The sequence below is a fragment of the Magallana gigas genome, chromosome 1 (genome assembly GCF_963853765.1).
Source record: "Magallana gigas chromosome 1, xbMagGiga1.1, whole genome shotgun sequence".
In the NCBI taxonomy this organism is placed as follows: Eukaryota; Metazoa; Mollusca; class Bivalvia; order Ostreida; family Ostreidae; genus Magallana; species Magallana gigas.
In genome coordinates this window covers 61,091,012-61,109,672 of record NC_088853.1, presented here as the reverse complement: position 1 = coordinate 61,109,672, position 18,661 = coordinate 61,091,012, and the positions used below count along the sequence as shown (strand labels likewise).

The 18,661-nt window shown below is 35.5% G+C and overlaps 1 protein-coding gene across 1 annotated transcript; it reads left to right on the top strand.

The window, feature by feature from the left end:
• The first annotated feature begins 3,924 nt into the window (after window positions 1-3,924).
• LOC117681793 (uncharacterized) lies at window positions 3,925-18,108 on the top strand. Its single transcript, XM_066087130.1, has 11 exons — window positions 3,925-4,773; window positions 5,714-5,807; window positions 8,597-12,701; window positions 12,852-12,975; window positions 13,306-13,432; window positions 13,675-13,793; window positions 14,122-14,317; window positions 14,510-14,557; window positions 14,721-14,786; window positions 15,394-15,468; window positions 15,735-18,108. The coding sequence occupies exons 2-11, from the start codon at window positions 5,798-5,800 to the stop codon at window positions 15,932-15,934; spliced, it is 5,070 nt and encodes a 1,689-aa protein (XP_065943202.1). The 5' UTR covers window positions 3,925-4,773; window positions 5,714-5,797; the 3' UTR covers window positions 15,935-18,108.
• Window positions 18,109-18,661: the final 553 nt, after the last annotated feature.

Sequence of the window (18,661 nt, the reverse complement as noted above, 5' to 3'; positions counted from 1 at the left end):
TTTCATAGTCATACCATATACTGAGAACTGCAGTTCTCAAGAAGATCATATATTTAAACTTACATCAAACTTTACACCCATTTAGGGCCAAAAATAGTCATGGGGCCACAGTCTAAGCAACTGAAAATGAAAAACATATAAAGGTTTTGGGTTTGAATTTTTCAGAATATTTTACTTTTTTCCCAATGTAATATATGGAATCCTCCAATTTTAGTCCCACCTTAACACAAAAAGGGCCAATTGTGATAAATTTGAATCTATAAACAATCTGTGGATAATTTCGTAAAAGTTGCAGCTTATCTAGGTAATCCTATTTTTACAAGACATTTTTAAAGATTTTCTTAACATATTCCTAAATAAAAATTCATCCCTGCCCTTATTGTGGCTCCACCCCTGGGATTTATAGTTTCAACAAACTTGAACAAACACTACTTGAGGACGTTGTTTTTATTAAGAATTAAGAAAATTAATCCCACTTTATGGCAAAAAGTGTAATAAATTTCAAGTTTCCGATAAATAGTTCCTGAAAATAAATGTGACAATCACATTTTTGTTACTGACAGACTCACAAGGATAAAACAATCTATTCCTTCTTAGGAGATGGGGGTATAGTTAATGTTTTTTAAATAATATCTCTTTAAATCATTTCTGTATATCATATTATACATGTGATGTACTTGTAATTTCATATCCTTTTGCAGGGTTGTCTCTAAGACCCGGGGGGGGGGGGGGAATTCCCCAGCCTTAAATGACGTAATTACCCGGCTATTATTGCATTTCAAACACAATCTAGCTATAAGCTAGACCCCCCAGACCCCTTTTACTTTTTAATTTCCTTCCTCTACTACAATTTTTAGAGACAACCCTGCTAATGATATTGTTTTATAAAATATAAACCTTCAAAATGATGAGCTTATCATTCTTTGCTAATCAAAAGTGTACACACCTTTTTTCTTTTTTTCAGTGGACTTGCCGATGTCGAGGTTAAGGGGATTGAGGAATCGATTTTAATTCCTCCTGCACTCCTCCAAGAACTCTTTCCAACCAGTGTGTTCTCCACGAGACTACCACTCACTGGAATTAAAGTGGGGAACAAACTTGTTAAAATGTAAGTTTAAATAATTTTAAGTCATTAATGAATATTGTTTCAAATTATTAAAAAGAGGAGCATCCCCTCTTGAAATGAAAATATTGTGTGTGGAAAATTTCCACGCATTATTTTCAAAAACATGTCATTGAAGAGACGAAATATTTAGCTAGTTAAAAACAAATTTGAGTTAAAATATTTCCTTTATTCCTATCACCATGCACGCTCTGGGGTGTATTGATGGGGAAGAATTGCATTTACGTGGTTGTACAATTCCTCCCAAAACTAGCGAAAACACACCACAAAAGTGTTAACCTTTAGTAATATAGTTTTATAAATTCTCTTTATTCAGCGATATACATTAGCAACATTACGCATTAGTCGCATTTAGAGAATAAATGTAGGCAAATTTAAGTTTCATATTCAAAATTTAACGTAGCTAAGATCTGGCAATTTATAGTCTGCTTTACAGAATGAATCTTTATGATAATCTGTACTTTATTGTAATCAAAACTCCCATTCTCAACATTTTACAAAAGAAATCAGAACACTATAATCAATACTACTCCAGAAAAGGGCTGGGACGATTCTGTACTTAGCCTATTCGGTACATATCACAATACATGAGATGCGATATGATACATATCACGATACATTGCAACTATATGAAAAAAATGAATAAGGGTTAAAAATGTATTCAATCTGGCGATGTATTACCACATGTCAAATGTTATTTTGATATATTTGCACAATTTACAAAGTACTTAAGTCTCATATACACTACTTTTTCATAAACAAGTAATCCAAAAGTTGTCCACACTCCAGATTTAGCTTCCTAACAGTTTTGACAACTTTACCAGGTTTTCCGCCATTTTTGTACTTTCATATTAGGCGTGCAGACTAAAAATAGCCGATAAATGAAGCTCGGATATTTTTGGAAAATAAAAAAAAAGTTCGCTTAGGTATCGTTGTATTAATGGTAAATGTATCGATCCAAATATCGTCAAAATAAATATCGTGATGCACCGGTGGATCGTCCCATCCCTACTCCAGAACTCTCAATTTTGTGTATTTTATTTTTATCAAGAAAAATGCAGATAACTTTCTTATAAAGCCATCATTAAAACATTCTTTTATGTACTCCAACTCACATAATAAAATCTAGTATCAAAGTCTTTTTCTTTACCCATAACCGGTGACATTAACATCTTTCCGACCACTCTCTCCAACTCTCTGGCCAACACTCTTCACTAATTACTACAATGAACCAACTGTGTCGTAAACATATCTTGTGGGCACTAAAATAGAAAAAAAACTTTGAATTTCTAACCATTCTAAATTCTGCGTTGGGTAAAATAGGCCTATAGATTTTTGTAACTTGATTAGTAGTCCAAACTCTGATGTATACATTTACACAAGTTTGGAAGAATTCCCTTTTATCAAGATAGTCTAAATTCTGCATTGGGAAAAATATAAATTGTTCAAAATGGACGAGTAGTCCAAATTCTGATGATTCCCCTTTAGCAATGCTTAGCGAGACAATATTGCTAAAGCGAGATCAAAACATTCCCGTAAAAGATTTTCATGATGTACTTCATATAATAAAAAATCATAATAAAAGAAAAAAAATCGTAAAATATAGTATCTCTAGAATCATGATCACAAACTGACTGAAACCCACTTACTCATGACTTCTGCCTCTGGTACTCATTTCCCGCGCACAATATGTGGAATGGATAGAATAACAGATAGTTTCGAATAAAAGATCTGTAAAAAGTTTCATTGAATGTTTCGTTTGAATGTTGTTTTTAAAAATCAATTTTCAGACCATTTATTTTACTCCTCTGCAGCATGATATTTTTATTTACTATTCGAAAATGCGAAACTATCGTAAATATTTTTTATGTGTCTATTTACCACAATGAACACAAATAAACCAACAAAACAATCCATCTTAATACCTTATCAAATTTTAAAATACTTTATTTATTTCCTTCTTCGGATTTCTGTTTATTATACACGTCTCAAAATATAAGCTTATTAAATTGATAATACTGCACAGGCACCTAGCCTGGGGGGAGGGGGTAACAAAACGTTTGGGGGAGGGGGCAGTGGGCACTCAGTTTTGTCGCAGCAAAGCCTTTTAATTTACGTACTTTTTGTGAACATGTGAAAAATTGAAGTAAAAATAAAAAAATGAACAGTGAAATTTTCGGGCTTGTCAATATTGTTTGGATGAGTTCCCCTCCCCCCTAACTTTCAAAAGCGATGCAACGTACATACATGCTGCAACTTTTCATTACATTCATCATAGATTATTATTCATTTTGCAGACAAAGACAGACCGGCAGCCTTGGTAAGACAAGACAAAAGAGGGAATGATGGAATCCTCGCCTGTTTGCAGAAACCTTTTTTCTATGTTTTGTGTAACTTTTTTCCTATTTCTTTTTAAAGTGTTTAATTATAATATTCTATACTCAGTTTATAAAGTGACGTAAACGTTCGATGGGCCGGTTGTTTATTCATCAAGTTATTATATGTCTCTGTATTTGTTTATAAAACACATCTCGCTATAATGAATCATTTACTTACTTAATTACTTACTTATAACATTCAGAAAAATTATCATTGATCAGTCATGTAGTGTTATTATTATAATTTTACGCATTTGAACATTGTTAAGATTTTAATAATCTTATTCATGATAAATAACATGAGCTGAATTCAGGTATTTCAACGAGTATTCCCTTGGTTTAATTATTTCATTATTTTTTGTCCCCCGCCGCAACGCGGAGCGGGGACATAGAAATGCCGGGCGTCCGTCCGTGTGTCCGTGAGTCCGTGTGTCAGTGGGTCCGTGCGTCCGTGTTTACGAGAGTGCATATATTGGGTTTTTATTATACCTAATTGGTACTAATTGGGTACATTTTTCTTATTGGGTATACCCAAGAGGAAGTGTCGCTTAATCTACTTAAAATGCCTTAATTGGGTACATAAAAGTTAGTACCCAACAAATCTTAGACACTGCGTCTTGTCCAAGAAAGTGTCTGAAAAAGTTGCTTCTATGGACGCATCGTATATTCACTTTTATATCATACTCTCGGAACACTAAACTTAACTACGCTGTTGTCGTAATAACTCCTGAGAGTTCCGAAAATCAACTTCCGTAAATCTTGATCTTTAAAGCGTTTGATTTCACAAAAACAGCAATGGCGTCTGCAAGGCATAGCACGAGGTCAAGATCACAAGTAAGTTTCCTTAATTTATTCATACTTTAAAGATAAGTCTTGCTTTGATACATTTATTTAATTGTTAAACATAGCGATATTGTACTTTTTAAAGTAATGATGTTCTACATTAGGATAATTATCGGAACAAAGAGACGTGTGTAGTTCGGATTTCCTCTGTCTTGATCCACTTGCAGCGAGCTAGATATTGAAAACTATACTACTTATGATATTGAAAAGTCGTAAAAGTAGATTATGAATTTTTGTACTTTATTAACATCGTGTATGATATTCGACGATGTATAAACAGTTAGGTAAAAGAATTATAATATAATATAGATAGATTGCATGTCCATTTCTTGTTGGATATCGAACATTAAGTATAAATAAAGAGATATATTTGTGTTTTTTATTATGCACAGGTGAATCAAATACCAAAAGAAGAAAGGGTGTACCAAGGTAAGAGCATGAAATGATATGTGCCAAAAGAAAATAGATCGCTGTACGAGTTATCAAATTTATTACTTCCTGTGATAAATCGAAAGTAGAGAACATGGCGGCAGCGTGTTGTGAGGACTAAGCTGCAATGATTACTGATGTCTTGCACCAGTAATTTTACCGGAAAACATTAAAAGTAAAGATATAATCTTAAAAAGGATAAATGTTTCTTTTTTTTGTTTCATTTTTTTTAATTCTTTAGAATTAATTATGCTGAAACAATGCCAATGAAGAAAGGCAATGTTTCATTTTGATGCTTTTTTCCCAAATTGAATGATCACTGCTGCCAGACTCATGGGTAAAAAAAATTACACAGACTAAAAAAAAGTAGGAATTTGTTAATGAGGATACATATATCTAATTTTTTTCTCAAAAATAAAGTATACTATAATTTTTCTTAGGGTCATTGTTTTTATGCTTTCACGTTTTTAATATATAAAACAGAAGCAATCCTCATAGTAAAGTATTATAAGGTTCATATACTAACTGTTATTTAAATGTAAAATTTACCAGATTCGGAAGTTCAAAATGAAAAACAAGTATCCAGTGGTGTTATATGTGATGTATTTAATAACGTATTCTGAATTAGACACGTACTAAGAATACTGTTCATTGAGTTTTATCTAGTGGATTATATTTTGCTTAATCAGTGGTAAGAAAAAATGTGTTAACTTCTGTTCTCATGATCTTGAACTTAATTACTATTAGAACATTGACAAGGTGCAATAAATATTGAATGGCTGTAACAATAAGCAGAAGCATGACACAAAGTCCAAATATCAAACAATGAATTCAAATCCAACAAATATTTAGGATAAAAAAGTTACACTAAAACTTAAATATACTTATTTTGACAATGTGCCTTTGGAAAAAGATTTTAATCGATTTCCTTGAATTTCAGGAGATTCTGTAGCTGTTCTCCTGGATGGGGGTGTTTGGTGGCCTGCTTGTTCCTTGACGGAAAAAAAAGTCAAGTTTTGGTCGGATGAAAAAGTGTATGTAATAGTATTTGTGCTTTTTTTCTTTCTTAATGCATGTTATCTTCTGGTGAAAAGCATATAATTTTGCTGTCTAAATTTGGGAGAAATGGATTCCTGTATTAAATTTCTGAATATTTCAGTGTGAATGCATACAAAGGAAAAATTTTGCCATTGCATGTGGCAGAATCTAAAGGGCTAATTAAACGGAGTGAAGGTGTTTTTAAAATTTGACATTCTGTTACAAACGTTGAATTAGAGTTGACGGTAGAAAAGGTGAGATGATCTACTCTGAAAAATCTGACTACACATTTTCATATCTGTTAAACCCATTAAGTGTTATTTTAATTGGATTGGGGTGACTTAGACACATTAGGTTGTGCTCATGTGCATGAATAACATTTTGTATCCAAGAGGTGCTTGACAGATGTCTTGGGACATATTGGGTTGTTGTTAACGTTTCATTGTAAATCCATGTAGACTTGGAAAAGTGTTCTAAACATGTTAGGCCCTTTTTAAACTTGTGTTTTATAAATCTAAGATATGTTGGAAAGGAAACATAAACATATTGGGTTTTATAAGATGTACGAGGAATGTACAAAAAGTTCCTGAACACATGTAATTTTATTCAAAATAACGGCACCATGATAAAGAAAGTATTATGATATTTTAATATAGAGTACAATAATGTATATGGATAAAAATCAGAGCAATGTACATTCTTGTTTTGGAGTAATCATTGTTAATACAATGCCTATTCAGGCCACACGGTCCATTCTGACGCCGAGTTATTACGACGTTTCTATAACATGGTAGTCCTGAGTTTACCTTATAGTAATATGCCGCATTCACCATTTGGTCAGAGGATAAAATCGCATACCCCATCAAATTATCGCCAGTGCCACTTATGGATAAGTAAACTCAAACTATTGTGATGTTTTTCCTCATCTATCGTTTGTTTTGTTCCTATCGGTGTTTTACCTCAGTCTACATAATTTTTTATGATGGCGCGTTTATCTGTGCGGTTAGCTGAGGTTGTTTTCCAGGCGTTTTTATAGACATGTTTTTGTCGTAATATCTTTTAGAAAATAGCTTCAAATGACATATGAAAATGCCGTACACTAAACAGACTACCCGGTACATCATTATAGAAGATTATGAAGTTTTCAAATGTTTTGTAAAAACTAAATAATCATATATCAAAAAACTCAGTTGCAAAGTTTGGACAATTTTTACGCTGGACCGTGTGTACTTTCCGCAACCCTTTCATACATTAAAATTATATTAAAGTACATTGAGTGAAGTACCTTACTAAACCAATTATAGAAATAATTTGTTAAATATGCTTTAGCTAGTGTGTTTTAAGGTGTGAGAATATTGCAATGATCTTCGATATGTTTTTAAAAGATATATTCCATAATTGAAATTGTTTTTGGTTTTACCAAATACTATAATCAAACACGGAGGAAAGTTTTGAAATTGTTTACCTATGAGTCTAAGGAGAGAAGACTGCAGTATTAATAAATTTGTTGATTGTAGTTTATTGGCATGTTATTTTTTTAAAATACAATTTGCATTAAAAAAAATGTGCACCTAAACATTAAGTATCAACATTGAACTTGCGTGTTTAAGGAGTCTACACATGCAATCACAAAGTGATATAAGCTATCAAACGTGCATCATACTTAGTAGATGACATCTACGAATATTCAAATACAAACAGAATAGCAGTAGCGAATATTGGAATATATATTGTATTTATTCGTTTCAGCTCTACTTTAATCAAATTTGAATTTTGATATCGGGTATTGTTAACAACATAATTTAGTTCTAAGCCCCCATTTGAAGAAGGGAGGGCAAATTGCTTTGCTACTGTCCTTCTGTCTCGCTGTGTAAGTCAGTCCACCAACAGTTTCCGTTCATTTTCTTCGCAGAGGTTGCATTTACTGAAATGAAGTTTGGTATTCAGATTTATTTTCAACCATATCACCTTTTCTGCCAAAGCACTCTATTTTTGTAATTTCTGATTGTATTCTATTTAGTACATTATGATCATTTTGTATGGTCTATGGGTTTCTGGAGTTAATTACTAACATTTTCTGAATGTTTTTATATTGAGTAATACATGTACTAACAACGTATCAGTGTAATAATTCATATTATGCTGCACAGTTATGATTATTTGAAGTAAGATATAGTGCAGTTGTTTGGGATGGGGGGCTTAGGATGAAGAAAAGGGGGATATAGTTATTACCATGGTTTGTAAGTTATTCTGCCTCCTCTTTGTTTTCCAGAATAAGAAATGCACCAGTTTTATCATTAATATTATTTTGGCCTTCAATCAAGACCACAATTAAAAAAAATATTCTAGTCAAAGAACATTTTTTTGGGTGTTCAAACAAAACCATTTGGGGGTACAATTCAGCTTTCAAACATTTAACAGAAACATTGTTGTCTTATTTGTATCAATCATGATTTTTTTTTTAAAGAATGCAATTAAGAAAACAAAATTATTGCAAATAGGATAATGTTAATGTATCACCTAATCAAGTACACTAAATATTTAACTGATCAGAAAAACATTTTTTACATATTATTTATCTAAAAATTAGAAATTTTATTATTAGTTTACATTATGTCCATCAAAAGGATCAAGGCATGTCATAAAGTGTTTAGTTTGTATGAGATTAAATTCTTTTTCGCAGTCATAAAAGAATTTTAAGCTGTCTGCTAGGGCCATTTAATAGGAAAAAACAGACGATAAGTCCAAGAATTAAATTTAACCACATATATCTGTTTGCTTTCAGTAAAAGTGGCCAAAAAATTTCCAACATTGATCCATGATTATAGACACGATCTTGCGGAAGCAAGAAAAAAGCTCAACAAACTCAGCCCACCTGCTCCTAGTGAGAAGGAACATGGCACACCTGCTCCTAGTGTGAAGGAACACGGCCCACCTGCTCCTAGTGTGAAGGAACACGGCACACCTGCTCCTAGTGTGAAGGAACACATCACACCTGCTCCTAGTGTGAAGGAACACGGCACACCTGCTCCTAGTGTGAAGGAACACATCACCCCTGCTCCTAGTGTGAAGGAACACGGCCCACCTGCTCCTAGTGTGAAGGAACATGGCACACCTGCTCCTAGTGTGAAAGAACACATCACCCCTGCTCCTAGTGTGAAGGAACACGGCCAACCTGCTCCTAGTGTGAAGGAACACATCACACCTGCTCCTAGTGTGAAGGAACACGGCACACCTGCTCCTAGTGTGAAGGAACACATCACCCCTGCTCCTAGTGTGAAGGAACACGGCCCACCTGCTCCTAGTGTGAAGGAACACGGCACACCTGCTCCTAGTGTGAAGGAACACGGCCCAACTGCTCCTAGTGTGAAGGAACACATCACCCCTGCTCCTAGTGTGAAGGAACACGGCACGCCTGCTCCTAGTGTGAAGGAACACATCACACCTGCTCCTAGTGTGAAGGAACACGGCCCACCTGCTCCTAGTGTGAAGGAACATGGCCCACCTGCCCCTAGTGTGAAGGAACTTAGCACACCTGCCCCTAGTGTGAAGGAACACGGCACACCTGCCCCTAGTGTGAAGGAACACGGCCCACCTGCTCCTAGTGTGAAGGAACACGGCCCACCTGCTCCTAGTGTGAAGGAACACATCACCCCTGCTCCTAGTGTGAAGGAACGCGGCACGTCTGCTCCTAGTGTGAAGGAACGCGGCACACCTGCCCCTAGTGTGAAGGAACACGGCACGCCTGCTCCTAGTGTGAAGGAACACATCACACCTGTTCCTAGTGTGAAGGAACACGGCACACCTGCCCCTAGTGTGAAGGAACACGGCCCACCTGCTCCTAGTGTGAAGGAACACGGCACACCTGCTCCTAGTGTGAAGAAACGCGGCACACCTGCCCCTAGTGTGAAGGAACACGACACACCTGCTCCTAGTGTGAAGGAACACATCACACCTGCTCCTAGTGTGAAGGAACACGGCCCACCTGCTCCTAGTGTGAAGGAACATGGCACACCTGCCCCTAGTGTGAAGGAACACGGCCCACCTGCTCCTAGTGTGAAGGAAAACGGCACACCTGCTCCTAGTGTGAAGGAACGCGGCACACCTGCCCCTAGTGTGAAGGAACACGGCACACCTGCTCCTAGTGTCAAGAAACACATCACACCTGCTCCTAGTGTGAAGGAACATGGCACACCTGCTCCTAGTGTGAAGGAACACGGCACACCTGCTCCTAGTGTGAAGGAACATGGCCCACCTGCCCCTAGTGTGAAGGAACGCGGCACACCTGCCCCTAGTGTGAAGGAACACGGCACACCTGCCCCTAGTGTGAAGGAACACGGCCCACCTGCTCCTAGTGTGAAGGAACACAGTACACCTGCTCCTAGTGTGAAGGAACGCGGCACACCTGCCCCTAGTGTGAAGGAACACGGCACACCTGCCCCTAGTGTGAAGGAACACGGCCCACCTGCTCCTAGTGTGAAGGAACACAGTACACCTGCTCCTAGTGTGAAGGAACGCGGCACACCTGCTCCTAGTGTGAAGGAACACGGCACACCTGCTCCTAGTGTGAAGGAACACGGCACACCTGCTCCTAGTGTGAAGGAACACATCACACCTGCTCCTAGTGTGAAGGAACACGGCCCACCTGCTCCTAGTGTGAAGGAACACAGTACACCTGCTCCTAGTGTGAAGGAACACGGCACACCTGCTCCTAGTGTGAAGGAACACGGCACACCTGCTCCTAGTGTGAAGGAACACGGCACACCTGCTCCTAGTGTGAAGGAACACATCACACCTGCTCCTAGTGTGAAGGAACATGGCACAACTGCTTCCATTGATAATGAAGATGGAATATCTGCTTTTAAAACACATACTCGTAGTGTCAAGGAATGTTGTACTCCTGCTCTTAGTGAAAAGGAACATGGCACACTTGCTGCCAGTGAAAAGGAACTCAGCACACCTGCTCCTAGTGAAAAGGAACTTAGCACACCTGCTCTCTGCAACATGAAATTGTGCACATCTGCTTCCAATGGCAAGAAACATAGCCAATGTGCTTCTTGTGACGAGGATGAGGGTGGTGGTGACTTAGAACTTGGCCAACATACTTCAGACCAAAAAGATCTAAATGATGAAGTTCATCAGAATCATCCTTTGCTTAATGAGCATAATGGTAGTGCTCTCGAACAGGAAGTCAGTAATTCTTTTATTATTGAGGAGCTGAATAACAAGGAGGATTTAGAACTCATCAATTCAATTTTGGCTCTTGACGATATTAGTTCTTGCAGCTCAGTATCTGATGATCCTTCTTACATCCCATGTGAAGATGAATATGATACAGATCATTCTAACAAAATATTGACAGTCAGACAGAAAAAAAGAAAACGATCCTTGGCATTTAACCTGAAGGAAAACTGGTGCAACAATTTAGATGAGGACAGTGGTCATGACCCTTTTGTCTCATCAGGAGATCACAATGAATCAGACGTTTGGATTCCTAACAAAAAACAGAGGAATAGCCCAAACAAAAGAAAAGGACAAAAATCCCGAGTAATTGCAAAGAAAAGAAAAGTTATTATTGAGGAGGTCGTAAGTGACAGCAAGTCTTCGGAAGGTGAGGATGCAATGAGTGATGTCTATCCATATTTGAGTATGCCTAACACAGATGGAGGAAAAGAAGTCTCCTGTAATGAGGAAGGTGATGAGAAGTCAGACTTGTCTTCTGAAGAGAACCAATGTGCAGAAGATGATGAAGGCATTTATGTCAGAGAGTTGTCCAAAACAAACATTTATGACCAAGTACATGCTTGTGCATACTGCAGCAAAGTACTAACAAATATCTCCAAGCACTACCAACAGGTACACAAAAATGAACCTCAAGTGAGAGAAATAATGGATTTCAGTGGAACTAAAAAGGAAAAACAGATTCTTTGGAATATTCTACGTAACCGTGGGGACCACAATCACAACGAACAGGTTATTGCAGAAGGTAAAGGGGAGCTAATTTTGGGGAGAAGACAGCAAAAACAAGTAAAACTAGAAGACTATGGACCATGTCCTGGCTGTTTCCAATGGCTTAAACTAGACATTACCATGTATAAACATCAGAGAGTATGTCCAGCGAAAAATGACAATGAAAGAACTAGTAGTAAAGGAGAATTGCGGGTTCAGAGTTTGTATCTTTGTGGAAAGCTTCAAAGCAAAGCCAGCAAAGCCTTAATAAACGAAGTCTTTCCCATAATGACTAATGACATTATTTCTAAAACTGCTCAACAAGATCCTCTTATTATATGCTTGGGAAACACATGGATGTGCAGAAACATCGGGAATAAATTAAAAAGGAAATATTACACTTCCTCTAGGATGAGAGAAGCTGCAAGACTGTTGTTAAACGCCAGAGACCTGTTGGACTCTAATTTATCTATGTCTGACTTGTTGCGCCCAGAAAATTTTGACAATGTTGCAAAGGGAGCATTGATAACTGCCTCACCTGGTTTTGATGATGAAGAAGACTTGCAAGCCCCCTCAACAGCTATAAGGCTAGGCTACGAGATAAAACGGATGTTAAGTGCAAAATGGGCAGAGGGAATCAAAAGCAAAGATGAAGCAGCAGCTAATGACAGTAAGAGCTTCCTCAAGTTGATGAAGTTCGAATGGTCCACGAAAGTCACAAAATTAGCAACAGTCACACTTCAAGTTCGTAGCTTCAACAAAGAAAAAAGTCTCCCTGAGCCAGAGGACATTATCAAAATTCAGGAAAAGATCCGTAATGACATCAAGACCTTCGATGAAAAGGACACAACGCCACAGAACTTCAGATTTGCTGCAGAAGTATCTCAGGCTAGATTGTTGCTGTATAACAAACGTCGATCTGGCGAAATAGAGGGTATCAGGTATATTCAACTTTTCTTTCTTTTTTAATCATTTTGATATGGATCACACCCATCTTTCTTTTGAATTTCATGATAAAACATTGAACAAAATAAAATGCTTAATTTGTTGAGCTTGATATTAATATATTTATTTTTCTGTTTTTCAAATAGGGTGAAGGACTATGTGAGAAGGCAGCAAAGTGTAACTAATGTGGAAAGGTCTATGAGAGCAGAACTTACAGTTCTAGAACAAAAATTACTGGAATCTCAAGATTTAATAGAAGTTCGTGGCAAGGTATACATCAATAGAGAATAAAGTAACACACTTAAATTCTTTCATTGTTTATTTCAGTCATCTGAGTGGTTATTCATAAGTTATTTTTTAAATTTTGGTAAGCTACATCAGTATCTTGCCAGTGGGGCATTCAGTTACAATAACATGTAAGAATGTAAATGTATGCATTGACACTTGTGTGGCTACCTTAATTGCATTAAATATTATATTTAATCTAGATTATTTCTTAGATGACCTAAGAAATGGTTATAGTTATATTCTGTCATTATTCAATGTAGGCCATGAAATCGAATATAGTTAATGTCACTTATAATCTTCATATTTTTTAAGCTCGGTCGTGGTGTTCCGGTGATTGTTCCTAACGACACAAAAAGAATTCTGAAGTACTTAGCAAGTGCAGATGTTCGAGTAAAGGCAGGGATACAGCCCAGTAATGACTTTTTGTTCTCCAATACAAGTAAGAATAATATTTTTACACTTCACACCTAATAGTATCATCGTGTTTTCAATTCATAATGGCCTATTTCTCGGGAAAAAAGTCAGCAATATGAAATTACATGTTAAGAGTAAAATGATGAAACCAAGTACTCAGTGCAGTCATTACAATCACAAACTTCATTTTTACTGATATATAGCTTGAAACAAACATAAACATAGAGTAGTTTTTACTTTAGTTATCATGGGCATTTTCTTTCATAGGGTTTGGAGTTTTGCGTGCTTATGACAGTTTAAAAGCATTCTGTGACAAGTGCTGTCTGAAGAAACCAGAAAAAATAACCTCTGTCAACCTGAGGAAGTACACAGCCACAATAGCACAAGTACGGGAATTGATACTGATGTTTGAAAATAATATATTTCATGTGCTTTGTTGAGAAAGCGTTTTAAATCATTTGCAATGAAAACTAAACAAAACAAGCATGCAATTGATGTTAATATTTAATCTTTGTTAAAGTTCAACAAACAGTCAAAATTTTACATGCCAGCTTTTTACGTCATTTCATTGAGATATGAAAATATTTCATTCCAGTTTTTGACTCTATAATATATAATTTTGTTGTTCACCTTAGTCCTTGGAGAATTTACAAAGGTTCAGTAAGTTTTTTTGGCTCAAAAAGTTTCTTATTGAGGCTGCTTTTGTGTTTTCAGGTCTTTGACATATCACCTCAACAACAACAATGGCTGACAAATCACTTGGGTCATACATTAGACATCCATAAAATACATTATAGGCAGACCTCAGGAATCATCGAGCGTGTGGATATTTCCAAACTTATGCTGTTAACAGAATATGGCCTGACTGGGAAATATGCAGGCAAAAAATTAACAGATATTACACTGGAAGGTAATGATGTTGAATTTTTCAAGTGTTTTTGGGTCTTATTTTCTACCCACCAAATACTAAAAGGAATAGCTATAACCTTCTATAATAATTTGATTCTAACCTCAGGGAAGGAGTCCAACACTGTATACATATATATAATATTAATTCTCTTTTTCATTTTAAGGCTTATCAAATTATTCTTTCTTATTTCAGAAATTTCTGCTGAGATCATGTCAGGTCCTTCTGAACCTTTGGATGAAGGTATACACACTTTCCAACTCTTTTGACAATGCTTCATTTTATTTTTAACTTCATTATTTTTGTGAATGAACAAATACTGAAATCAGTATAAATCTATTGTATAAACAACAATTTGTTGTATTATATTGATAAATGTATATATATTTTTTGAAATATATTTAAGGGACTTCAGCTGTAAACATAGAAGAAAACACACTTGAAGAAGATGTCCCACCAGAATTAGACAATTGTAAGTAAGCAATAAAAAATACAAATCAGGGCTGCATTTTACAAAAGAACTTTTTACGTTTCATGGATTGATCTTAAAGGAGTAAAATATACATAAAATCATTTATGTACAACTGTTTATTACTTCCATAATTGTATTTTACAGCCATTAGAATAAAACATTAATTAGTTCGTGATTAATTATCATTCATTAATTTGGTCGTACGTCGGAAGTTCGATTGTAAAACGCAGCCCAAGAATTATTAATGTCAACCATAAGTGTTTGGAGACATGCTTTTCTTCTTGAAAACCAACAGGATGTGCACACAATATTTAGATAACTACCGATTTTCGCTTGTCTACACTAAAATATAGAAGAGAATTTGCTATATACTGTGTCTGAATCAAAACTTTTCATATTTAAACCGGTATTTTAATTAGGAATATTGTGATGAACATTATTTTACTGCTTGCTTGTTTTCATCATCATATATTCCTTGGACAAACATTGCTTCAGTTAGATGTAAATCGTTTGTTGTAAAGGTGTCTGAAGATTTGGTTCCTGGAATTTGATTATTGGAAATTAAGCACTTTTTAGTTACAATTAATTGAATAAAACTTTCTTGTAGTGGTAGAGGAAGCAGACCTACAGGAAGAGGAAGAAGAGGAGACATCACTTCGAAGAAAGAAATCCTCTTCATCTAGTAAATATTTTTTTTCTTTATATTACATGTATACCCCATGACTTATTTGAGTAAGTTATTTGACATTTCAATTTAACTTTTCTTATTTTAAACTCAAACAAACTGGGTAATATCAGTCAAACTTTATGTGCAGAGTAATTCATTGTAAAAGAGGTCAAGTGTGTGTTTCAGTCTATGTTTAGATATGATAAGATAGAGGTGGTGCAGATTTAGGTTATACACATGTAACACATTTTTATAAGATGTACAAATTTGTTTCATTGCAGCACGAATAAAATGGACTGAGGCTGAACTGGAGGAGGTTAAAGAATATTTCAGAGAATGTCTTAACACACACACCACTCCAGGAAGAATAACTTGTAATATGGCAATAGAGAAAAGCAGGGCTAATGGAGGTTCCATTCAGTATCGGCCTTGGGAAACTTTAAAGAAGAAAGTGTGGAATCTGATCCAAAAACAAAAATAAAACCCATTTTGAAGTTTTGCATCAAATGTTTGTTATGTAATGATGTTTGTATTGTTCTTTTCCATTTTCTCTTCTTTCTAGTTTGAGACAAAATTTTCATCATCATTTACTTGTCACTGAACTTGTCATTGGTAATTTCTTTTATTGTGTGAAACACATACATTGTATCTGTTTAGTAGGATGTAATCAGTTTGAAAATTTTATCGTACGAAAGTACACATATTCATTTACCTGGACATTTGATGAGAATTTCATTTGATCAAGTCAAATTATTGCAAGATTGCAATTTATTTAGCAGTATGGTTGTATAAAATTATTTGTAACATTTTCATGGATTTTCTTCATTTGATGAGAATTTCTTTTACTAAATGAACTGATAGCCAAATTTGTAATTAAGGGCTTGATTTATGTGCCATTTGTCATTAAATTTATCTTTGGATCAAAGCTTAGAAAAATATGTTTCTGTGTTTCTGAAGACAAAAATAAATAATGATGATTCCTCAATAGTTTGGTAGTTACATAATAATACTTAATGGTAGATAAAATGAAAGTTTGTGGATAAAATCTTTTCATTATATTTGCTTGAATTTTATGAACCACGGCCATGTTGCAATAATTTAATTTCAAAACCATGCTTAGAAGAATTGGTTTCATTTGCATAACAGCCAGGTTGTTACGATGCAAAATAATGATACATGTACCTTGATATAATACAAATGCCTTCTACTGATTGGGTTGTATTCTAATACAGGAGAACAGATATTCAAGAAAAATACAGACACTCAGGTGTTCCAAATATCTGTTGGGTTGTATTTCAGTGAAGAAAGAAAGGTAGCCAAGAAAATTTGGACAGGTGTCCAGTTCTTGTTGAGTTGTATTCCAGTTTAGGGAGATAGGTAGCAAAGAGGATTTGGACAGATGTCCAATTCTTGTTGAGTTGTATTCCACTTTAGGAAGATAGGTAGCCAAGAGGATTTGGACAGGTGTCCAATTCTTGTTGAGTTGTATTCCATTGACAGGTAGCCAAGAGGATTTGGACAAGTGTCCAATTCTTGTTGAGTTGTATTCCACTTTAGGAAAATAGTTGGCCAATGTGTCCAGTTCTTGTTGAGTTGTATTCCAGTTTAGGGAGATAGTTAGCCAAGAGGATTTGGACAGGTGTCCAATTCTTGTTGAGTTGTATTCCATTGACAGGTAACCAAGAGGATTTGGACTGGATTAGAATACCTGTTGGCTCCTTTATGTATCCAATATGAATGGGACTTTATCAGAAAACTTGTTGGGTTTTTTTGTAATGAATGTTTCTAAGTATCCGAAACCATGACTAAAATAGGTATCTGTATTTACATTAAGGTAGACTTGCCTTCCATAAGGAGGCGGTTTATAAATGCTAATTGAGCATGTGCATTGTAGAGGGAAATAATATTTTCGATCTTACCAAAACTACTTCACAAAAAGAAGTTTGTCTCAAATAAAAGGTATGCGGTTTTGTCTAAATATACATACAAACAATTAATCAACCGTAAATTTGGTATGAATCAAGAATAAAATGAAAAATCCAATAAGTGTAGACACTTAAATATAGATGCCCAATTAGTTTTAAACAGTTACAACCCAATAACTGTACTCTCGTGTGTACGGTTTTTTCATATCCAATAAGCAATATCCAACAGAACTTGGACCTGACGAACCCAATATATAGCCTAATGTGTGTCCGTCCGTGTGTCCGTCCGTCACACTTTTTTGTAAGCGCTCTCATGCCTACAAATTTTGACGGATTTTCATTAAATTTATACCAAATGTTTATACCACTATTACCTTGGTCAATGTCGAAAATCAGCATTGGTCGATACTTTTTGTTGGAGTTATGGGACTTTGACCACAATAATGACTCCGTTTTATCCAAAAATTGACCTTGTAAGCGCTCTCATGCCTACAAATTTTGACGGATTTTCATTAAATTTATACCAAATGTTTATACCACTATTACCTTGGTCAAGTTCGAAAATCAACATTGATCGATACTTTTTGTTGGAGTTATGGGACTTTGACCGCAATAATGACTCCGTTTTATCCAAAAATTGACCTTGTAAGCGCTCTCATGCCTACAAATTTTGACGGATTTTCATTAAATTTATACCAAATGTTTATACCACTATTACCTTGGTCAACTTCGAAAATCAGCATTGGACGATACTTTTTGTTGGAGTTATGGGACTTTGACCGCAATAATGACTCCGTTTTATCCAAAAATTGACCTTGTAAGCGCTCTCATGCCTACAAATTTTGACGGATTTTCATTAAATTTATACCAAATGTTTATACCACTATTACCTTGGTCAACTTCGAAAATCAGCATTGGACGATACTTTTTGTTGGAGTTATGGGACTTTGACCACAATAATGACTTCGTTTTTTTTCCAAAAATTGACCTTGTAAGCGCGCTCATGCCTACAAATTTGACATATTTTCATTAAATTTATACCAAATGTTTATACCACTAATACCTTGGTCAAGTTCCTAAATCAGCCTTGGTCGATAGACTCGATACTAGTATACTGCTTGACCGGCGGGGGACCCTGGAATTCTATTCTTGTTAGTCATGTCTTTTAAATCATAGTGAAATCTGATAAAATTCTTCATACTTTAAGTGATTTATATGTAAGCTATACGTGTTTTGTTTTCTTTGTTTTCCACTAAATCGTTTTTTTTTCTTGTTGTTTTTTT